Below are 24,636 nucleotides of genomic sequence, written 5' to 3'. Positions count from 1 at the left end.
AGCATTTTGTTTGTAATTAGTTTTTAAAAGTCTTAAAATGGAGATAGATTTTTCTTTTTTTCTCTTTTTTGGGGGGCGGGGGGTTGGTCTTCAAAACAAATCAATTGCTGTGTTTCCTCTACCCTCCACCTAAGCCAAGAAAAGACTTAAAGAAGTCACTTATCAGTTAGGAATACAATGCAGTTAATTTGCTTTATTATACAACTTTTTTTTTTTTTTTTTTTAAGCTAGAAGCTAAATTAATTTGATTTGAGCAAAGAATTGTCACAGCTCTTGTTGAGCTGTTTGGAATAGAAAAGCCTAAGAATTTCAGACTTCTTTAACAGAACAAAGGAAGACATTTAGCACCTGTGTCTATTTGCACTTCAAAGAGAAACTACAAATAAATTGATGGGACTTTCGTTTATTTGACTATAGCAGTTCGTTGATATTTTTCCCCTTATAATTTTGTGGAGTTTTAAAATTCTCTGTGTAAAATGAGCAACTGTCACAGCCACACTTTTTTTTTCCCTTCAAGCGAATTAAATTTATATTCTTAATGACACTTTGCTACTTCTTTAATCCTTTGCAGAAAGCTTTTTGGCTCTGAAGATCCATTGAAATACTGGGTTTAGATATTCAAGAGTTCTGCTAAGTGATTTAAAAAAGGAAGGCAGAATCCAGAGTGGAAATGTTGTCTTGGATACACTGTCAGTTTTGGAATTCAGTTTTTCTTTTTGCCCTTACAGAAAAATTTGTTTCCAGTCTCCAAATTACATTTGCTGAAGTGTGTGCAAGTAGAATTGTGATACCATGGTAAACACTAGGAACGTAGTAAATCTCTAGATACAAACACAGAAAACTGAGAATATTGTTGCTCAACATTCCTTTTAAAAAAAAAAAATAGTTTTCTCTTCTGGTCTCTAGCAGCTGGGAATACTCATATTATTTCTTTGGCAATTAGAGATTTGAACATATTTATCTTGTAGCTGATAATAATAGTGGATTAATAAATTAAACTAATAATAACTACAGCTTGCATTTATAGTAGTAATAACTGTTTATACTTAACTAAATGTGCTAAATGGTTTACATATTTTATCTCCTATAATACTCTACAAGAGTACATATTATTTTTCTCATCTTATGGATAAAGAAACCGAGATTCACAGAATTAGTTTCCCCCAAATCACATAGATTGTAGTGGTGCTGAACTAGGATTTGAATCCAGATCCATGGAGTCCCACTGAATCCCATTGAATCCAATGAATTCCATTCATTCATTCAACAAATATTCATTGACTGTTCAGTGGATTTAAAAAATTCATAATTTTTAAACTCTATTTAGAAAGAGGCTTTGTCTTTTGTGCTGGTGGATTATGGTCACATCTTTCAAGAAATCATTGGAGAAGGAAAGCTATGTTTCCTCCAGATAGTAATTTTCCCTCTATGGTCTTACACTATTTGTCCCAGGTGAAACTCCCACCAGCCATTTGGACTGGTGCTTTTACATGCGCTAAACAACTTTGGCTCAACAGATGGAAGCAGTGCCCAGCTCATGGTGGGTCCATCCCAGATATTGCTTGGGATAAATCCAGCTGCACATTGCTGTTTAGGCTCTAGGAACTGTATGCATAAGGATACTGCCCATAGTAATTCTTGCCAGTTTCATAAGATTTTTTCAGTTTACAAGATGCTTTCCTATGGGTCATCTTATTTGAACTTCTCAGTGACCTTGGGAGTGGGTAACAGTATTTTCATTTAAAGATGCATAGCATTAAGTATCCTGTTCATGGCACACATCTAAAACCAGGTGACTGTCTTTCTATGAATCTCCTCCTTTCTGTTTTCCCATTAGTACCAGTGGGGGAGGTGGTTGAAGATTCAGACTTCACTCCCCTTTCTCACTGGACTTGTGACATCATGGCCAATTCACTGCCCACTGAGTCCTGAAATGCACTTGCCACTCACCTGGGGAATTCTGGCACTATACACAGTGAAATCTCTCTCTCTTCTCTGAGATTTGTAGCAGGTTTAGATTTGGCTTCAGTCCACAGCCATTCCAGAAAATGAAAGGAATGAACATCCAGGTACTAGGCTGCTCGCACTGACAGCATCTTTGTGACTAAAGAGAGATCCTTTTATTGGAATTCAGGCAAGTCCTCCCTGGGTTCAAACTGTTTGGGTTGTTGGTTTTTTCTGTTGGCATCATTACTTAGAACAACAGTTACATGTTTATTATATTCTGAGACTTATTAAGTTATAGACTTTGTGGGTCCAAATCTCTGCTTTTCCATTTATTAGCCATGTGAACAAAGTTCACAAGTTAATTCACCCGTCTGTCTCTACTTATTTATCTGTAAATGGGGAAATAATAACACCTCCCTCATTAGATGGCTGTGCAGATTGAATGACTTAATACATAGAGAAGAGTTAGAATAGTGTAGTGTATCATATAGTGCTGTAGTGCTGTTATGCTGTAGGATAGTACAGTGTTTGGCACAGAAAAAGTGCTGGGGAGTGTTACCTAAATATTCCCTATTGTGGGATCTGTGGCAGTCCTCTGGGATGGATAACAGTCTTGGCAAGAGGTGTTTAACAATCTTGAAATAGGCCAGTGGTGTGCGGGTAAAACAGGGCAAGGTCAGGGAGAAGCCCTGATGGGTAGTATTTGCCAATTTCCATAGTGTAAATAAATACTACTACCATGGCCAAGGTTACTGACTGGCGGTGGAGTTGGAAAGACATGCAGGTAACTTACTCTCACTAGCCAGGAGCAGCCAGTTCCAACACACCACTGAAATAGACCCTTCAAGCTACGAGATTATTAGAGTAACTGCCAATGAGAATGGCCCTTAAACCCTAGCTATCCCCTTTTTCTTTTGATGTGAAACCATTATTTAGGGTGGGTTCCCAGTGATAGAGACCTTCCCTGGAGTGGGGGGGGGGAGACCCCCACCCATGGCTGATTGACCTGGATTGGGCTAATTTTCTTTCTAGGAAGGTCAAATATCCTTTTTCCATTAAGTCTGAAGGTTTTAGCAGAGTTATTATATAAATGGTACGTCTTCCCAAGATGGATTTGGAATTTCCTGCTACCAGGGTACTGGAGCATCTTTCTCACTGACTTTCCTAAGACTCACGTGTTAGCTCTTTTTTTCCCTTAACCTATCCAAATATGCCCCTAATACTTCCTCTCTTTGCTAAGTTAGCTGGAGTCAGTTTCTGTAGCTGGCAATCCAAAGAAACTTAACTGATTCTTTTGTTAGAATTCTTGCTGTGGGAATTGCTTGACATGAATTGCTCTGATGTCTGCACCGATACTTTCAGAGATGGGAAGGAGGCAGCTTGTGCTGGTTGTTTGAAGCTGTGACTTAGCCAGAGTTCTTTCTGTTACTGGACTGACATCAGCCTGATCTACCTGTGATTTCCATCCGTAGGTCCTAACTCAAATGTTAGGGTCCCTGGAGGCAATCCTTATCTGTATTCACTTTAGCCCATAGTTGGAGGAATAAGTACCATGTTGCCAAGTCTTCCCAGACACTGATTATTCAGACATTCGTAGCCATACATATACATATTACATTAGAAAATTCAATGCATGGAGAGGCAGAGTATGTCATATTTTCATATTTCATACTGGACTTTCTGGCCACCTAAGGGTTAATGTAGACCAACCCAGCTTTTCTTTCCTTCTCTGGTAACTGAGGGTGCTGAGAAGGACCTAGACATCATGTGTAGTGGGGACTATCTGTGAAATAAGAGATCACTCCTCACCTATATCCTAAGGGTACTATATCTGGAATGGGTATCTAAGGAATGGTCACTTAGTAAGAATGATTGGGGTTCAACATGACGTTCCTAAGGCAACCTGCTTGGAAATCTCAGCAGTATTTAATGAAAGGTCAAGCACATTCAAAAGGAACGACAAGCCCCCATCTCTACAGAGTAAAAAGGAATATCCAGATGTCCGTCAAGCACACCCTAATTATAATAATATTCAGCAATCAAATGAATGCTTTCTAGATTTTGAATGTCATGGACCAATACTACGAAAAAATATTTTTGAAAAATAAAATAAAGCTTATTAAGCTATTAAGTTAAATAAGGCTATTTAAGTGTTAACTCCATCACCATCATTTGATAAAAGGACATTTTAACACCACATCTGAGCAAAGACATTACCTAATTTCAGAATAAAAAGTTGCCATTACCTGGAAAGGGTGTTGGCCATCTTATTCTCACAGTATTTGCCCATGTCCGCACCTGTGTGCACGTGTACTCGAGTGAGAGTGTACACGCTTATATATGCATATGTAAATGAGCAAGTGTGTGCATGCATGAGAACTTCCAAGTGCCAGTCTTTGATCTGGCACTTAGGAAGCACTGAATCTGACCATGTGTTTTCTGTGGTGGTACTCTAACATCCCTGGGAGTTGTATAGCTGGAAATAGAAGTAAATACACAAGACAGATTGAATTTTAAATGACTGAATCCTCTTAGTTTTTTCTCAGAAGCTTATCCCCATCTGAAAGCCTCCCTTTTCCTTCTAGAGCCCTCCAGTACAGCCCTCCAATACACCACCTCTGCAGTATGTGAAAACCTACCCCCATTATCCCAAACCAAAGGGATGTTCCTTCCTTCCTACAACCAAGCATTTTAGTGAAATGACCAAGTCACACAGACCTGGATTCAAATTCCAGTTTCACCATTGAAAAGCAATGTGATTTTGGGCCATCTGCTTAAATTTCCACAGACTCAGTTTATGGAACTTCATGGTATGAATAATAATTACTTTCTCTTCGGAGGATAATTTGAGGGGACTAAATGAAACTCTGTGCTTTACCTAGGCCTCACATATGCATATAGCAAACAAAGTAATAACTTAATAATTGCTAATCCTCCATCCTAATAATGGAGGCATTAATAGACTATACTTTGTCTTTTGTTTTGTGATTTGACGTTTCATATGCATTTGTTTTCTTTACCAGAAGAGTTTGCAAGCCCTCTTTCTTATTGTTCCCGTACAATGTCTAGCACAGTGTTCATCCACAGTAACTTCTCTCTAGCACAGTGTTTGTCCATATGTGGAGAGATTAAGACACAGATTAAGACATTAGCTAGTACTTTTATGCCACCACTCATGATTGTGTCACCTCTTCAAGGATGCTTTTTTCTTGGTCCTTTCACTTATGGGAATTTAGAAAACCCCTTAAGCATTCTGCAGCCACATTCTTCTCTGACTCCTGCCCTTTGTCCTGTGACTTGAAGTTCAAATCTAAAGGAAGGTGCTCCACTGCTGCTCAGTGATGTGGGGCCGCCTCAAGGCTGTCCTGGGAGATAGATGATCTGATCTCAAAGCAATCAGTCAACAGGTCAGTATCTCAGGGAGTGGTAATCACTATCAGGTTGGGAGTTGATCACCAGGAAGTTTCTCACTAAGTGGTTTTCCAGGTCTGGGGGCACCCACTAAGGGACTGGGATCTGTCACCTTTCAGGGCTTCTAGTTGCCTGCTTCCCACTCTGATATGTGTAGCAGGCTCTCTCCCATGGACTGGGCTGTCTCTAGTAGGTAGTCTTTGGGTGCATGTAGGATTAGTAGTTGGATATTGTGGAAAGGGAATTGCTTCAGTCTTTTAAGTCTTTGAGGTTAGAAAGTGATGAAGAATTATAATTCTCCATGGGCATGTATTATAAACAAGCAGATGAAGAAACCAGTAAAGCTGCTTTTTTTTTATGGGAGGAAATTGTTAGGTCGAACTACATGAGATCACTGATATTTGACAGTTTCTGAAACACACACAAAAAAGTGCTCTTCAAATCATTCAGCCAATAGTTATGAATAGGAGGTGTCAGGTTTCTGTTTATTTGTTCATTTTTGAGCTTCTGGATTGCAGCTGCATCACGCTGGACATGCAGAATGAAGAAGACAGGATGGGAGAGAGCTTTGGGATCAATTATCCCACTATTTGATGCATGTGGGGGAACGTGCCATGTGAATTCTTATTCCCAGCCTTTGGGTTGGTAAACAGGATTCATGGATATCTTCTTTGCCTGGTATTGCTAATGATCTGGTATTCGTTACTGACAGAAATAGAATAGTATTTCTGTGGAAAGCAGGGTTAGCCATTATGACTGTGTGCATGGAGAGTCTCCAGGGTCTGCTGTATGGCAGCAGGAGTTGTTGTGCCTGTCTTCGTTGTCCTTTCCTCCCCGGTACCTGGTATGCAGGGGGTACTCAGTGAGTATGCGCTCAAGGAGTTGAAGAACTGGGCTCTGATTATCTGGTTAGTTTATTCTTCTCTGCATGGTCAGTAAACAGCCACCCCAGAGGAACATGCTCCCTCCAGTTGCTTTGGAGTGGACTTCCTAATTTCACATCACAAATATTCCTGCTTCTTAGTGATCGCTCCTCCCCGAGTGGAAATTTCACTTCCATGAGCCACAAGGCCACCCATACTGTAAATCTGAGACTGCTTTCTATACCATTGTGTCTTGGGCTGGTTCCCCCACGATTCTTTCCAGATGTGGAGTGCTTTCAGGTAGTTTACCAGACTCTCTCATTCTGCATCCGCTGTCTGGTTTCACATTCCCTCAACCTCCGAGAAGGAGCATGCTATACTGTCCCATATATTATATTCACAAATCCAGAAATTTCAGGTAACTAACAGATATAACTCATTATTTCTGAATTCACTTGCTGATTTTTGTGACTCTTCATTATATATGTATCTTTTGAATCGTTGCCTAGCAATGCAATCCTTTTGGTGTATGTATGTGTATGCATAGTTCTATAATTCTGTAGTTTGGGCTCTGAAATTAATTTATGGTCATAGAATAAGCTCTTGCATCTCTCTTTACTTTAGACCTTATGATACATTGGTGAAATCTTGCTAAGAAGTGACCACATGCATTTGCTTCTCTCCTGTTGACACATGCAACAAGTGGCTAGTGGGTGTTCATTAGACAGACTCAGTATGTTTTTATAGCAGCATTTTAGCATTTCCATCCCAACATATATCTGCTATAAATTTGGTCTTACTTTTTCCCCCTCACATTGTTGAAGCATGTTCAGAAAAACATACCATCTTAATTTTTAGGTATGAAGCCCCTTTGGATTTACAACCTACTTTATTCTGTATGTTCTCGCAAATTCATGTGTGGCAAGTACAGAAATGCTGATACTTTCATTCGTTTGGATGCAACTCTGTGTCCATTAAGTTTTCTTTTTTTAAAAAAAGGCACCGAAAACATGCCTTTCACCTCTGATCCCACCTCTCAACAGGCCTAACCCTATACTGAATGTTTATTTGATAATTTGTAAAGTGATCATTTCAATCTAAGCTTCCATCAAGACATGAAAAATGTGAGCAGAAAGCGGATGAGAATGTGACATGTCCTACCTCCTTACACATCGTGGAGCTCTTCTGTGGTTAACGTTCATTTTTTAAATAAGCACCCTTTGCAGTACCTGTTTAGAATATAGATGATAGAGATGTAATTACTTTGGGAAAAACTGGAAAGGGGCAGTAATTATTGCAATGGCCACGAGATGGCAGACCTAAAATCCAGACTTCTCAAAGAGATTTACTTGAGGAATTCCGTCTTTGAGGGTGCTTTAAAAGCCATCAGATTCCCGAAGGAAAACTCCAATAGGTTATCCTGAATTGCCGTTCTCTTCGTGGCAGGCACAGCAAGGGAGAGCAGCTTCAAGCTGAGGGGAGTCTGGTTAGCCCTCCTCCCTATCAGATATGATGCCTTCAGGCTCCTTCTGGAAACCTGCTTTTTGCTTGGCATACACAGACACACCACTGTGTTTCCTTTTCCCGGTGTAGACACCACCGCCTTTTTCCTTTCCTCTGAATAGGAACTGTCACAAAGGAGCTGCTTCCAGCAACTTTATTTTTTTGTATTTCTCTCTACAAGATCTGCTTTACAGAACCTTAATTCAATTTTCTTCAAATGTTTAGCAAAATTCTGGAATGTGCCCCCTTCTGCTCATATTCCTCTCACAGCAATGACATGACAATCTGTTTTGTTTTTCATTATAATTTAGCCTCTGGGAATATTCTATTCCCTGTAAACATAAGTAAAGGGAGGTTTGATTTAACACAAAAATGTCAAATTAAGAGGGAAAATATTTAGTTCAAGATACAGGAGGGCAATTTGCTGCTCTGTGCAAGGCTTACTAACAAATCTTAGTAGCATTAAATATACAGTAGAGGGAAAGTTAAAATATATTATCTTTTGAGAAAATAAATACATACATATATGCACGTATATACACATCTATATATCTTACCAATAAGAAAAAAATAATAATTGATCAGATACCCTGAGTTCTAAACTTCTAAACCTTGAAGTTAGTGACCCATTTTCTGGCAGTTACTAATTTCCAACCGAAAAGTTAATGTGAGAAGGCAAGTGTCTGGACAGTAACTGATCATCCATGGACAATAGGTTTAGCAAAGCTCTGGCCCACAGTGAAGTCCAGATGTGTTCCGTTTTCCTACTATCAATCATCAATAACCCTTCCAGGGAGTCTGGCTGGGTGTACTGCATGTGTAAATCTGCACTGGCGGTGTGAAGTGGTCTACAGAGAAACTTTCTCATCACTGAACTAGAATAATGGAACCAAAGGAGAACTATAGCAGGCGATTACACACTAATGCCTGGTGTGCTCGTGTGTGCCTCGTGAAGGGTCAGAGGCTCTTTATTTTACTTGCCCTCCCTGCCTTCCAAATTTACTATTTTTTTAAGTTTTTTTTTTTTTTTTAATGGAACAATTTTTGTTTTGAAGTTGTTTGACCTTGGTTAGATTTTGCACTTGACCTTGACTTTTAAAAGGTCACCTTTTAAAACACCTTTCCATTTCTCATGTGGCATGAAATCACGTCTTGCCCACTTTTATGTGGCCTTTCCTATCCGTTTGGATGGAATGATATTGAACAGTTACTGACTAAATCAGACCTGCCTGGCCTGGGATGCAACTCTCCTATGATGAACACATTGTGTCCACACTCAAGCTCTGTTTTCTCCTTTTAGTTTATTTGGGAAAACAGACATCACCTCATGAAAGTCAAATGTGCGACTAGACAGAAACTAATTTCAGAGAGTCAGCCTTGAAAATAAGTGACCCAATGGCATGTTTAGAATGTTTACTGTGAAGGAGAGCCTGGTAGAAAATAAGGCAAAACTTCAATCTTTACATTTGATGGTATCCATGTTATGTAAAAATAAGTAATTGCTAACATTTGTGTGGTTGTATCAGGCACTGAACAGAATCTTTACAGGCACTGTCACATTTAACTCTCATAAAGATTTCAGAGACAGTGACTATCATCCTTCTTAGTTCAGTCATGAGGAAATCTAAGTTTCAGAGTCATTATGGAACCTGCCAGGGTCATAGAAACAATAGATAAATTAGTGAGATTCAAACCCAGGTATATTCAGTCCCAAAGCTCAGGCACTAAATTAGTATCCTAATCAAGTATGTTAATCAAGTCTTAAGGACATAAGTGGTATTTTATTTAAGTAGACAAGTTTAAAGAAATCATAAAAGGCTAAAAATTGAAAGAAGTAATTTTTTATCGTGTGTGTGTGTGTGTGTGTGAGAGAGAGAGAGAGAGAGAGACAGACAGACAGGCAGACAGACACAGTAATCAGTAATGCCACACACGTCTTCTACTCGGACTTAGAGAAGGGCTCCTCCCATCCCCCACTGACTTTTTTTTTAAATCAGTTCTCCCAAGGGATGGGAATGGAGAGAGCATTTGAGGATGGGGGCAGTAGCTCTTCCTAATACTCATCTTCCTCTGGCCGTTTCCATATGGGAAAGTCAGTTGGCCTCAGACTCCCTGACACCCTTTGTAGCAAAATGACCAGGGGGCCGGCATTTGCCATCTCAGTGCCCTGAAAGCACACCGTGTTCCCTTTACCTACAGAACTTCCTAGCCTAGCTGCACTTGGCGGAACCCAAGGATGGCTCAGCTGCCTACTTAGGTCATGCCCTGAGTAAGTAGTGGGGTAAAAGCTGGTGTGTGGAGTAAAGAGCCTCCACAAGACTTCATGGCCCCTGTGTTAGGAAATTCCAATCGTGTGCTATTAGGTTTCAAAGACAAAATTCTCCGTAATTGGAGTCAACTATTTCTTGAGGTCAGTTTTAGGTGGGCGACAGAGAGCAAACCGCATTAAGGAGTCTGGGCTGCCAAAGCCTGGCCTTTACAAATCTGGTCTGTTCTTTGTCCTTGCTAGAACTTGTGGTTGTTCAAATATATCTCACCCTGTGGGCCCCACCTTATGTGAGCAGCTTTGCTTTCTGCGTGGGCCCTTCTGCATACACAATACATCATTCTGCTAGTGGATAGTGTTGATATTAATTGATATCAGAAGACTTTCCTTTCTCAAGATGCTTTTTAAAAATGCTGCTTTTGAAATTGAGGCAAATGAGCATCTATCTCCAGGGTTGATCACAGCAAACCTCCACCTATCCTTACCCCAGGGGTGAGAGAGAGGCTGTTTTGAACAGGATCTTTCGTCACCGTCTGTCTTGAGTCACCTCCTACTGAACTTACGGTTGAAGATTCAGGGTCATGAGGGAAAGAAAACAGTAATTAACTGGGAAAAGTTGATTGAGCGGAATTTTTTTTTCCCACAGTATGATTAGAACATGACTGTGGGCTGAGCACCGTACATAATGTAGGTTCTCCCTTGCATGCCATTATCCAAACATTTCTTAATGGAATGCATTTTTTAAGCATCTGCTTTTGTAATTGAGTGTGTTCCTAAAGATGGGTCAGCTCACTAAAACAAGAGCCTGCAAGAAAAAAAAAATGTGTTAATACTACCCCCCTCCCCGCCCCAACCCGCCAACCAATTTATAATAGTTCCTAATTGGTCTGCCTCATTTACAATTTCTAAAATTAATTTTGGATCCTCTCTCAGAGCTCAAGTCATCATTAATAGAGCGACAGCAACAGGGAGTGAAATAGAAATGTTTATAAAGCTCCCTTTTAAATTGACTGTGATAAGTGATGTAGTGATGTATTACCATCAGAGGATTCTGGAGCTCTCTTTGTGAAGGTTAGCCACAGGCAACACTCAAAAGAAGGCATTTATCTCGGTGGGAGACGCCCTTCAGTCTTCTTTTGTTTTATTCCATTGAGGGTTTTTTTTTTCTTTTCAGGGTGGCGCAAACCATTTTTTTTGGTGTTTTATTAGCTGTATCTTGACTACCTCCTACAAACTGAATGACAGCATAGGGTTATTAAATGTGTTCTTGCACATATTTTTATCCATTGTTAACCCTGACTAAATGTGCGTGAGGGCACAGAAGTCCCCCCCTCTTTTTACTTCATTGTTGCCCATATTTGTTAAAGAAATTATGCCCCTTGACGTTTGTTTAGGCTGCACTTTGATAAAATGCTGTCTATGGTCCACTTTCTTAGCTTGGCATTCAGCAGACTCTTATAGATTTATTTCTCTGTGCATTATCTTATCTTCCTTTCTAGCTTATTTGGGCTTCCTTTTCATATTTTAAGCTACATTTTGGGGCATAGACAGATCACCTTAGTAATTGTATACTAAAGCATCACAGTGTTCTAAAGATAATAATGCAAGCCTTTGGCATATACTTAACCCCACTAACTATCTAAAGATGAGGAAATACGGTCTTTTCGTATTTTCTGTGAACAGAAAGGACAGATTAACTGCTGAAGGTGATTTCAGACTTACAGAAACTTTCTTCCGGTTGTTGGGACCGTAACAATTTCTGAAGCAATGTAAATCTGTCCTTGAATCTAGATGAGTCACTTGATAGGGAAAATAATGAGAATTTTTCTTTGCATTTCCAATTTATATCCAAATGTCTTTTCACAGGTACACATTAAAAAAAAAATTATAACATGTAAAAACATGTAGATGTAAAAGGGCATTAGAAATGCAAATATTTCCCTTTTCCCAGACTTTTAAAGACTGAATCTAAATTCCCTATTGGAAAAAAGAAGTGATAACATTTAAGCTTCTTAATTTATTATAATGTTTGCCATTTTCTCAAAACAGGCCTCTGTTAATTTTCAGTAAAGTATTTGTCCTTCGGTGCTTTAAGTAGACGTATTAGCAAATTGCCTTATGGGAATTGCAAAAAGTATAGAATCTGATATAGGTCTGGCAAATGAAATTAATCTTTTAAAAAATATTATGTTCAGTATCTCTCATCCTCAAAAAGCCCCTGACTTCTGAAGCAGGGATAAGGAAAACCCATAACTTTGCAGAATTAGCTCACAGTGATTTAAATTATTAATTGAAATATATCAGCTTGATGAAGAATTATCTAAAACTCATTTTATAAAGCTTATTGTTTAAAAAACCACAAATGCAATGGTTCTATCAGCCTACAATTAAGAGTTTTCTTTGCCTGGCATCCTTGTTTAAGTAAGTGGCCAGATACAACCTTAACATATTCAGAACATCTTCCGAGATATCGTAGTATGAAATGTGAAATGTTCATATTTTTTGAGTTTTATATACTTTTATTTTCTACCAATTACTCTTTGACTTAAATAGACTAAAATTATTGAATGTAGATTTCAATCAAGTTAAGATAAATTATCATTAGTTTATGGTCAATATTTAAAGGAGGGTATAATATATATATATATATATATATGTATTCCTTGTTACATTTATTTTGTTCAGATATCTATGATTGTATAGTACCAGCATTTATAAAACATATTTGTTAACCAGAAGCAAACAGAACAGAATTTAAAAAAATAAGGAACATGGTACAAGGAACAAAATGGGATGTTTTGCATAAATTTAATGTTGACGAGTAGTGGTTTTAAGTGTACTTTTTAAAAAATTATTTTAAATGTATCTTGAGATATAATAATTAAGCATAATAGGATTTGGGACTATATTTAGTAATAGTATCTGTAGAGAATTAGGAATTGATGTGTGTTTTATGATCAGCAGTTTTCTAATCAATAGAAAATTGAAAATTAGAAATTAATTTGTTGGGACTTTTAATGATATTACAAGAGGATAAATAAGTGTTAAGTCATGAAAAGCTTAAATTATAGAATTATAGGGTAAAAGGAATTTAGAAGTGTCCTTCTTTAGGTTGATAAAGACTTTTTTCTTCTAAAGATTTTATTTATTTATTTGACAGAGAGAGATCATAAGTAGGCAGAGAGGCAGGCAGAGAGAGAGGGGGAAGCAGGCTCCCTGCTGAGCAGAGAACCTGATGTAGGGCTTGATTCCAGGACCCTGAGACCATGACTTGAGCCGAAGGTAGAGCCCTAACCCACTGAGCCACCCAGGTGCCCCAGCTGATAATGACTTTTAACAGTTATTAAAGCTGTGTAATTCTGAACTTTGACCTGGGAGAGGAAAGTGGATTGTAAAGGACCATAGAACATAGGGACATAAAAGTGGGCAAAGGGAACCTACTTAGGCAATGATTACAACTGTTCACATGGGAGATGATGTAGATTGTACCAGATACGTATATGTGACACTATGTGTGTGTGCACTTACCTGCATATAAAGAGTGAGAGGTACAGAGAGAACATAATAAAAATGTTGATGAGAAAATGAAGAGATTTTCGTATATGCCAAGTATTTGAAGCGTGCACCTATGGTTTATTTAATGACTGTGAAGTTTCATTTACAGTTTGTTAATTTTACTCTCATGGTATTTTGTGAGAAAGAAGAAGAATGCAGAAAGATACAGGCAGAAAAAAAAGCAAAAACCAGCCTATCAATTTCACCACCATAAGAGAATGACTATTAACATTTTGATGTCTTTCCTTCCAATTTTTTTTCTATGAATACAGTTTTATGTTTGGGGGATCTTATTGAATATATACCTACCCATCTAGAACTGTGAGGATTCTGAGATTTTTCCCTTAGTGGCATGCTAATGGTTAGCCTGCCTCAGTTTCATGGATGCAGGTAGATGACCAGAGACTTTGCGGTCAGAAACAAAGGACTTCATTGCTTAAGGTGCGGAGAGCAGTGTCAGCGAATTTATGTCAGTTCTCCTTTCCTCAAGTCCCATGGAGGCAAGGCAGGCAGCTCAGATGAATAGCTGGGCTTACAGTGGGTTACATTACAAGAGAAGAACACTGAAAAGTTTCAGAACCTGAATCTTTTATAATGGCAGTAACGTGCCTGCCCTTTGCTCTAGAAGGAGATGCTATTATATGAGGGCAGTAAGCATGTCTACCCTTTGATCCTAAGGGAGAAACTACTTCTGTCTTCCAAGGTTATTCACTATACAAACATTCTGGAAAGATTGTGAGAAAAGAAGATAGTGCCTTTGCTTGTAAAACCTGCTGAAATATGAGACACGTGGAGAATTGTCTCTCAACAAATAAACGTTTTCACAGATCTTTTTTCTTTTCTTTTTTTTTTTTCTGTTTTGAAGATTTTATTTATTTATTTGACAGAGAGAGCGAGATAGCACAGGCCGGGGGGAGGGCAGGGGGGAGAGAGAGGGAGAAGCAGACTCCCCAGCAAACAGGGAGGCCAATGCAGGGCTTAATTCCAGGACTCTGGGATCATCACCTGAGCCAAAGGCAGACGCCTAACCATCTGAGCCACCACGGCACCCCTTTTATCCTCAGCATTTTAAATGCTGCATTTAGCTGTAAAGACTGAAATATGGAGGGCACCTGGGTGGCTCAGTCAGTTAAGTGTCTGGCTTTGGCTCAGGTCATGATCTCAGAGTCCTGGGATTGGGATCAAGCCTCATGCCCCACACTGAGCTCTGCAGGTAGTGGGGAGTCTGCTTCTCCCTCTCTCTCTGTCCCTCCCCCCACTCTTGCTGGTACATGCATGCTTGCTCTCTCTCTCAAATGAATAAAATCTTTTTAAAAGGAAGAGTGAAATATGAGATACAGCATAATTCATGATCAATCCCCAATTTTCCTCCTAATAATTTCTTAGGTTGTTTCCATTAAAAAAGTTTCACACAGACATTTTAATTTGGCGCAGAGTAGGGTAAAATATTACAGTCACCCTACGTGTGTGGTAGTTAAATTGGAGTAGGTAGCGAATGGGCTCTCCCTGATTTGAAGACTGTACAGCCTCTTCAGCCTAGTTTTATGTACAAATATGCATGAGCTGTGAATGGTAAGCATGTCTATTGTCTCAAGATGTTATCCAGAAGGAGACAGGCTGTGTGAAGCTGGATTTGAATGCCGCTGTTGATAGTCCAGCCTGCACTGGTTTTCTTCTGGAAAGTGGACATATTCCCTGACATTTCTGCTGCTCATATGTCTGACTGAGCCTCCAACAGAAGCTCCTACTGCCTGCCTTTAGCAGGGCCCAGAAAAGTCCATACAAATCCCTGCAGGGAAAAGGGGGAAAATCTGAGATCCAAATAATGACCATCTTGTTCAGACATCTGGAGGGGGCCTAGTCTGGAGTGGGCCTGGTCTGGGAATTAAAAAAAAAGACAAAACAGGATCATGACCAAGTTTTAGTCCTGGGTCTTCTATGCAAAGAAAATATCCAGTACAGAGGCTTTCGCAGGGTTGTGAGGTCTTATAAGGTATCTAGAATATGGCAGAAGTAACGCAGATTGGGACAAGACTTCCTCAGTGTTGAGAAGGACTAAATGAAAGGTACTAGGAGAACCAATGTCTAGTTAGTTAGAAATAGTCTCCCAAAATTCCATGTCGAAATTTGCAACAGATGTTGCAAGAAAAAAAGAACTGTAAAATGGGAGTAGTCAACTCTAATATTATTTTGAGTAAGCATAATCAGAGATTAAGGGGGTGCCTGGGTGGCTCAGTGGTTAAATGTTTGCCTTCAGCTCAGGTCATGATCCCAGGGTGCTGGGACTGAGCCCCATATTGGGCTCCCTGCTTGGCGGGGAGCCTCCTTCTCCCTCTCCCACTCCCCCTGCTTGTGTCTCCTCTCTCACTGTCTCTCTGTCAAATAAATAAATAAAAACTTAAAAAAAAAATCAGAGATAATGAGTCAAAGCATTGTAATTTTTTTTTTTTTTAAGAGGGTGAAGAGAGGCAGAGGGAGAGGATCTCAAGCAGGCTCCACACCCAGCATGGAGCACTCCCTGGGGCTCAATATCACAGCACTGAAATGATGACCTGAGCCAGAATTAAGAGTTAGCTACCCAACTGACTGAGCCACCCAGGCACCCCAAAATTTATAATTTTTTAAAGATTATTTTGGGTTTTGTTCTAGGGAGACCAGTGGGCTGCAGGAGTAGATGCTGGTGGTTGGGACAAGTCTGGTAGCCGTAGATCAGTTTAGATAAAGAATGTCTTTTCAGGTGCTTGGATAACTCAGCTAAGTGTCTGCCTTTTGGCTCAGGTCATGATCCCAGGGCCATGGGATTGAGCCCCGCACTGGGCTCCCTGCTCATCAGGGAGTCTGCTTCTCCCTCTGCTTTTCCCCCTGCTCATGCTTGCTCTCTCTCTCTCTCTCTCTCAAAAATAAATAAAAATCTTTTAAAAATGTGTAGATAAGGAATGTCTTTTGGAGTAAAACCTATTGAAGTTGTTGATGGGGTGTCTCTGGGAAAAAAAGAGAGGGAAGGAATTAAGGATGACTTCTAAGTTTGGGGCTTGGACTCGTCAGTGGTTAGTGATACAATTACTAAATAAGGAAGACTGAGGAAGGAATGGTTTTAAATAGAATAGCAGGAAAGCATCATTAATTACGTTGAAAATAGAAAGGACTCCTCTACTAAATATCTCTGCATGACTTCGAAAGGAAATCTTACATGAAAAAAAATGATCTTGATATTTAAGTTGTTGCCCCGTTTTGTTGGGTTGTCTTGGAGTACCGAGAACTTTACTTGGCAAACGGGTGTATGGGTGGATGGATGGATGGATGGATGGATGGATTAAAGTGTCCTAGAAGTGAATGCTCAGACTGATTCCCTCCTTTTCTAATTTGCAGCTTTGTTTATGAAACCAATGAAAGATGGCTCCTTCAGAGGAAGCAGTGCATGAGTCTCGGGGATTCTGACCCAAACTACTATGTCCATTCTGAGACAACGTCTGTCTTAAACTTTGTCCATAATTCCTTCCCATGAAGACAAAGCTCCATGGTTCATTTCAACTATAAATGACAATTTTTTTTACACTTTGTAAAAATGATCACAATAATCTTTATTTTACCAGACAGGAAGCTCTGCTTGCGGCAATCAGTGAAAAAGATGCAAATATTGCCTTGCTGGAATTGTCTGCTTCCAAAAAGAAAAAGACACAGGAAGAAGTTATGGCCCTGAAGCGGGAAAAAGATCGACTCGTGCATCAGTTAAAGCAGCAGGTGGGGCCTCCTGCACGAAAGGTGTGTTTGGCTGGTTTGGGGGCCTTGGTTGGGTGCTTTCTCTGGGTTTAGCTGCTCTTCATTCTCCCATACCCATCGTGCCGGCTCACGCAGTTAAAACCAGGTAGGAATGATACTGCCCAAGTTGTTGCTGAAACATCCTTTTACTGCTTTTCTGTTTATGTGCATGTGCCTGGGCTTGTGTGGTTTGCAGCCAGTGCTGTTTCCCTTTCCTTTATATTCACATCATCTCCCCAGAAATAACTCTCAGGTCTCTTCCTTCCAGTGGACTTTGTATGACTTCTGACTATTTCTTGGAACCTACGAATTAAATTCTGGGCACCTTCTTTCCCATTGGACGTGTTACCTTCTGTCTTGCTCTCTTTCTGGGCCCCATCAGTGACTCTCCTCATCCAGTTCTTTAGATTTCTTTCTCTCCATACTTCCAACCTTGGTTCTTCAACTAGTTCCTTTAGGACCTTTTGACTAAGGGACATCTCCCAGTCCCCAGCACTGCCAGACTACTTGGAGACCTCCTTGGCCATTATTCAGCTATACATTCTTTTTGTCACCTATTTACTCAATTATCCCATCTTTTTCCTCCTCTCTAGGCTACTGTATTTCTTCTGAGGGAAAAGGAAGGAGGGGCAAAGTCCTAACTTGTACAGAAAGCAGTTCTTTTCTTTTTGGAGAGTTTCCTGGAAGTGGCTTGAATGGAAGTAGCGTATTGCAAAATCATTCCTGAAATCTTCAGGCCTTATTTCTTCTCCATATATAACTTGGGGTATTTTGGAAGTAATTGTTAAAGATATTCCCTTGGATTCTAGCTTCCTTATATAACCAATTCCGCATATATTATGGCTCAACGGTCTGTGGTCTCACAAGGTGGCTGTCACATCTTAGCTTAGGCCACATGTGGCTCTGAAACTCTCTAAATGCCACATGGTACCACAAGGAGTGTGTCCACCTCAATTTCAGCCACCAGCACTGGTTCTCTGCCTGCTAGGGTGTCTGAGCACATAGTGCAAGGTGAGTGGAAAGGAAGCCCAAAGAAATAAGCCCCTTCCCTTCACAATTGGGCCAACTCTTTCCCTCCTCAGGAAGGAAAAGTCATCCTTTGGCCCTAGACCAGAGTCCATTTCCCATAGGACTGCCTTGCTGAGAGAGAGAGACCACTGCCACGCCTGGGTGCCCTCTCCTGCAGAGGGAGGGTCCCAGTCACTGCCAGACATTGGGGTCATTCCACAGAGCAGCATGCCTCGCTAGCGCTGGTCCTGGGGGTTGGGAACCGCTTACATCTGACCTCTTTGTTTGGGGCTGTGCATCTTTTACATTGGTTTCTACCCACTTGGCCACAGAAAGTCAAGATAAGCCCCCTTCTTTGCTTTCTCCAACTCTTTCCTGTGAACCCTGCACCCTCCCCTCCTGCACCTAACCATTGTAGCTTTCTCCCACAGGTATATAGACCTAAGAAACAGCCCCTGAGCTCGAATATACCATGCACTTGTGATGCTGGCTACAGCCCAGATATTACGGCCAAGTACCACGGGTCCAGCTACGATGCATACATGATCCAAAGGTCTCAGGTCAGTCAGTAGCTAAGGAGACACTTGCCCCCACCATGGGGGGTGGTGAGGGTGCATAACAGCTACATCCTGCCTTGCCCTTTCCCTCTTTTAATGATTTCTAGTACTTGGTGGCCAAAAATCCTGTGACCATAGATGATAGCATTATATCTTGATTTGTAATGTGATTTCATTTATTCTGTATTTGCCAAGGGTTCCAGACTTGATGGCTACCCTCTGGGGCCAGCTCTTCTGAAATGGCCTGGCATTGCTGCAAAGCCAAGACTGCCCGAGGCCTTATGGTCAGGCATAGTGGATTATATTTTTCTTCCTGTCTCTTAGATACCTTGCTCCCCAAATCTCCCTCTACTTTTCCCAATAAAGAATTTTTTTAAGGCTTTTTTTTTTTTTCTTTCTTTCTCAGCATCATGAAAATACACTCCTGGATTCCAGGAAGGATTGAGTGTAGCCCTTCAATTTGCTCCTGGGAAACTGCACAAAGCCTTCATTATTCACAACAGGCTTGGTTTTGGGTATCATGGGGCACATTTGGGAAACCTAGCCACGCAGAGTTAGGCTTCCGCCTGAACTAAGGCAGGGTCTGAAGGGCTGTTGTGGAAAAAAAGGCAGCAAATGAGAATGATGCGCTCCTTGATGATTTAGGTTTGAAATCCTTCCCCACACCCTATAGGCAACGGGGGGGGGGGGGGGGGCACATGAATTGATGTATCCTTGTAAATGACACGATTCTAAGGATAATGATTAATTGGCTTATAAAAGCACTCCCTTTTTTATTGAGCGTTTGCTCTGTTCCAGGATATATATCCAGCATCCTCGGGGACTTTGTCCCCTGGTCCTCACGGCAGCCCTGTGGTGTGGGTGGCAGGATTACCTCCCTTTCCCAGGGGGCGTAACTGAGACTCAGAGTGTGAATGACCAGCCTAAAACACACAGCTTGTAAGCTGTAAAGCTTAGGTTTTAGCTAGTCCACCTGAGTCCACACATACCTCACCAGGTTCAGAAAGGAATTTGGAGTGACAAGCAGAAGTGTATTGCAGAAACTGTGAGGTCCTCTTATCTTTCTGAGCTTGAAGTAGATGGCGTGTAAGAATGTTCTCTGGCTATTCATAAGGGGTGGGTTCTGCCTAGAGCTCTTAGGCTTAAGCTATTTGATCATGTCAATAATTCCTTATACTTCTGAGTTTTCACCACATGCCAGGCATCAGTGTAAAGGTTTTACATGCACTGACTCATCGACTCCTAATGAAACGGAAGGGCTGATGCTCTTATAGGAGAAGGAACTGGTGGTCCAGAGAGGTTGGGTGCCCTACTCAGGCATCAAAGCTGGACTTCCATGATGCTTGAAAAGACCCTTTAGCACATAACCATAACTGAATTTGCAGATGCCATCTAGAGTTGGACTGCTTAGGGTTACTCTTGCTTGAGCACTTGTTAGCTAGCTGTGTGATCATGGACAAAATACAAAACCTCCATAAATTTCAGTTTCCTTGTCTGTAAATTGGGCTAATAATCGAATTCAAAGTATTGTGAGTATAATGTCAGAGCTTTGCATGTGCCTGGCACATAATAGGTGCTGTATATTTGTGAGCTGGCATGATTCCTACAACTACTACTGTTGCTATTACTAACTGATTTTGTTACCACCAACCCTTAGAGGTAGTTTGATTTTGATTTCATTGTTGATATTTTTCTGCAAGCCTGGGAGTCATAACTTATTGAGAACACACCCCTGAACTGTGGGACAAAGAGCAGACAGACTTTAGTACCTAAGTGTTCCTGGTCCCCCCTCCCTTAAAGCCCAAGCACTTGGGGAGCAGTGAGCAGTCATATCAGGAACCACTGACCCCAGCACCCAGGGTGCACTACAGAGGCTTATAGTGCTCATCAAATTTGCTTGGTTTGTGTATGCAGTCACATAGAGTCAATCAGAGAGGGTACCACCGGGAGAGTCCCAAACCTCAGCTGTCATCACTTGTATGACTGACACCTGTATGACTGACACTCTTTCACGTGTCCAGGTCAGTGGGAGGGGGAGGCCTGAGTCTGGGTGTTCTTCTGCCCAGTGTTCTGTAAGGATACTGAAGCAGACTGGCTCATGAGAGATACCACCCTCTTCAGGCTGCCTTCCGCTCAGCTTATCTCATGCAGATCTTCCTACTGCCCATGACATTTAGTAGTTCGTTCAACGATCCCCACGATTGTTGCACTTCGCCTAGAACTTAGTAGACACGCGATAAATATTTATTTTGTGAATGAATGCATGATTCCCACATGCCAGGCTCTATGCCAAGTGCGTTATGTATACCTTCCTTTACAAACATTGTCTTGCTTTTTCCTCATGATCAACCAACTAACATATTGCATGCCTGGCCTGTGCCAGTCTCTCTACCAGGTCCTGGGGATTCATTCATAGCAGTTATTTTATCTGCTGCAATGAGGAGGGCATCATTCTTATTTTTGAGTTGATCAAACCAAGACCATAGGACACAACTACCATACCTATAACATACCACCTATATCTGGAAGTGCAGGGCTGGGCATCTGAGATGTAGGAGTGCTGACACTTTGCTCTTAACTAGGCTAAATACTGCATCCTTAAGGCAGTAGTGTGAGCCATGGATTAGCCCCCACACCTCATAGATGCTATCAGAGGAATCAAGTTCCAGTGCCTCAACCTCTGACTCCCAAGCTGCCCAGGGGTACAAGGATGAGGTATGGGTAGGGGTAACTCACTGAGGCCAAGTACCATGTTGGAATTCAACTCAACAATATTCATTGAGTCCCTTCCCTAAAACATTTTTTAAATACATCAGTGATCAAAATAGATAAAGACCCCTTCCTAGTGGAGCTTATGGTTTAATGGTTTGGGGGTAGAGAATGGGAGAAAGGCAATCAACCTGAACATAATAAGTAAGTAAATAAGTAAAAAAAAAAAAAAAAAAAAGAATAATGTAGACCAGTATAAGGGAGAACAGAAGTGTCAGAGAAGGATTGAGGATGTGGTAACAATGTAAAATAGGGTAGACAACTGGAACTCATTGGGAAGGAGACACTTAAGCAAAGACTTGAAGGAGGTGAGGGAGGGAGAGTCCTTTAAATATCTAGGGGAAGAGTGTTTTGGCACAGAGAATCGCCAGTGCAAAGCCCTAAGGCAGGAACAGGCTGGTGTGTTTGGGGGAAGAACAGGGAAACCAGTGTGGCTGGAATAGAGTAGGCAAGGAGATGAAGAGGTGAGCTATCAGAGCATTAATGGGGTGGGGATAGGATGTGTAGGACTCTTATGCAGGATCTACTGAGAGTGGTACATTCTGGAGCAAAAGTTCTCTGCAGTTAGAAAACAAAATACATTAGCCATGCAAACTCAGAGCAGGAGGGACTCTCAGGTACCACTCGGAGTGCTCTGTCTAAGATTGCCCTACTTGAACCCAGTCTCCTCTGCCTTCAGCTTCTAAGGAGTCCTGGTGCTTAGCTTGTGTTTGTAAAAAGCATTGCCACTTCCACTGGAGCCATGAAGAACTAATACCAGAATTTACTTGTCATAGCTAGTGAGATTTTTGAGTGAGAACAGAGCCCTTTGACAAAATGCCCTCCCTGACTTTTTGACAGTCTCAACAACATACCACTAGAGTCTAAATCCTGCACTCTCCTTGTTTTAAGGAGACAGGCAGTGGTCATTAATGGCTACCACCATGCCATTGGCCTACTCAGAGTGACATCTGTGCCAAGCGAAAGTGCAGCTTGCCTCCAGGCCAGGCCAAGGCAGAGATTCTCAAACCTCAAGCTTGATCTTTTCTAAAGATAAATCTCATGATACACTTATCATTCTCCAACCCTTACTGCTGAAAAATCTTCCCTGGCTTCCTTTACTGGAGTGATAAAGACAAATTCAAACCAATATGTGCTCTGCCTTGTACACGCAACACAATCCCCTTGTCCTGGAATACATTTCCCTCTTTTCCTCACCTAGTTAATGCCCCATTCAATCGCAATCCAACTTCACTTTTTTCAGGGAAGCTTTCTGGAACTTTCTCAGTTGTGTCAAATCTCCAGTTTGGCATGCCTGTAGAATATGTACATCACTTAATTGCACTGTAACAGATGCAATTTTGCATTTGTTTTTGTGATTATTTTTTTGTTGACCATTTATCTCCAGGCTTTGCAGAATTGCTAGCACATAGTGGGCATTTAGTAAATATTTGTTGCAAGTGTAAATGAATGAGTGGGTGAATTGCCAAGGCAGCATGTTAAAAAAAGAGACATTATTGATCAATCATGACTTTAGCCAAAACTTAGCATTATGTTCTTCTCACCCCAGTATTCCAGGCAGCCACCACCTATAGGAGTTGGTAGAAGATATGAGACTTGTTTGCTAAATGATGAACACAAATGATGTCATGTCATGTCCTACCACATTGGAAGACATTTTACAGAGATGCCTTTTCCCATACTTGAATTATGTGCAATGGTGGCCATTTTGAACCTTTCTTCTGAATCTGTTCACTGTTATTTTAGTTCAACTTCCCTCTAAATTTGGGGATTCTTCTTAAATAAAATGTCACTGAGTTTCCAGATGTGGCAAAAGTTACTTGTTGTTATGAAGGGAGCCCCACTACTTCATCCCTGAAAACTTCTGAGTATCATAAATCAGTTTGCCTAGAAATACCTAAACTCCTGTTAAACATCTGTCAAGAGAGCTAGAGAAGGTGATATGAAATGAGTTCAGAAATTCCAACTATGCTTAACAACAAAAGAATCTTTATGACGCTCTTCAGGTGTTGACATTTGGGTTGGTTCTATGCTGAACAAGGTATAAAGCTGAGAGAGCAGTACAAATTAACTTTCTGTTGCATAAAAAAAGATAAAGGATAAATCATAGCTTGGTTGTAGATAGACAAGTCTGTCCAACTTTTGTATTCTTCCCAATTGCATTTCTTCATAAGCACACACGTCTGACACTTTTACTCTAGCTCTTTAAAAAAAAAAAAAAAATCTGGCTTCCAGATTTTTGCAGTTTGGGGAGAAGGTCTCAAATGGGAATGAGTTAATTTCTTTTTCTTTCTGTGTGGAGGAAATATTATTAAAAATAACCATTTTTCCTTCTTCTGTGTTTTGGATCCAATCTCCCCCCAACTCTTTTTCTCCACCCTTAAAGAAAGGACTGACATCAAAATAATTAATTCTGAAATCATTGGATTTTTTTCTGCTGCTAAGGGGTTTTTGAAGAAAGCTTAAAACTAAATCTTACCCCCTAAGCCTTATTCCCAAATGCTCCCCTGTGTGCCGAAGTAGTGATATGCACATCCTTGATGAAAATGCCTTCTTAAAATGAGGGCCAGACACTATTGTTTAGCTAAAATTAGAACCAGCTTATTTCTCAGAACTGGTTAGAATACTTCTGTGATCAGAGATAAATTGTGCTTGGTTTTCTTTTCCCTTTCCTACCAGTTCTGGGCATTGCTTTTGGCTACCAGGAAACATACTGGGCATTTCGGAACAGGAAGGCATGAAGAACAAGAGAGACTAGTCCAGGTCAACATTCTGGAGGCTATACTAGGTCTGCATAGTGTATCCGTTTGGGTAGCTCATATTGCTCAGGTCACCAGAATCATACCTAAGAATTAGCCGAATAGGTGTGGCCAAGAATGGGAGATGGCAGAGGCCACCCTGAAAAGTGTTTCAGGAAGCTTGTTGTAGGATTGGAATCCTAGTCAAACTGGACCTTGGCAGAGACAGACCCATCCAGTCATGGAAAGTGGGAACCACC

At 40.8% G+C, this 24,636-nt stretch overlaps 1 protein-coding gene across 7 annotated transcripts in view; it reads left to right on the top strand.

Moving 5' to 3' along the window:
* Positions 1-24,636, top strand: part of ERC2 (ELKS/RAB6-interacting/CAST family member 2) — a 915,738-nt gene that overhangs the window by 678,699 nt on the left and 212,403 nt on the right. For all 7 annotated transcript variants that reach the window (XR_009402378.1, XR_009402376.1, XR_009402377.1 and 4 more), the window contains one exon: positions 17,139-17,286. Coding sequence is in view for 1 of the 7 variants with exons in the window: in XM_059389982.1 (XP_059245965.1) it covers positions 17,139-17,286 (148 nt within the window). In the remaining 6 variants the exon portion in view is untranslated. The remainder of the gene's footprint in view (positions 1-17,138; positions 17,287-24,636) is intronic.

Source organism: Mustela nigripes, chromosome 2, assembly GCF_022355385.1.
Source record: "Mustela nigripes isolate SB6536 chromosome 2, MUSNIG.SB6536, whole genome shotgun sequence".
In the NCBI taxonomy this organism is placed as follows: domain Eukaryota; kingdom Metazoa; phylum Chordata; class Mammalia; order Carnivora; family Mustelidae; genus Mustela; species Mustela nigripes.
Note: the sequence above shows the minus strand (reverse complement) of the source record. Positions and strands in the feature narration are given on the sequence as shown.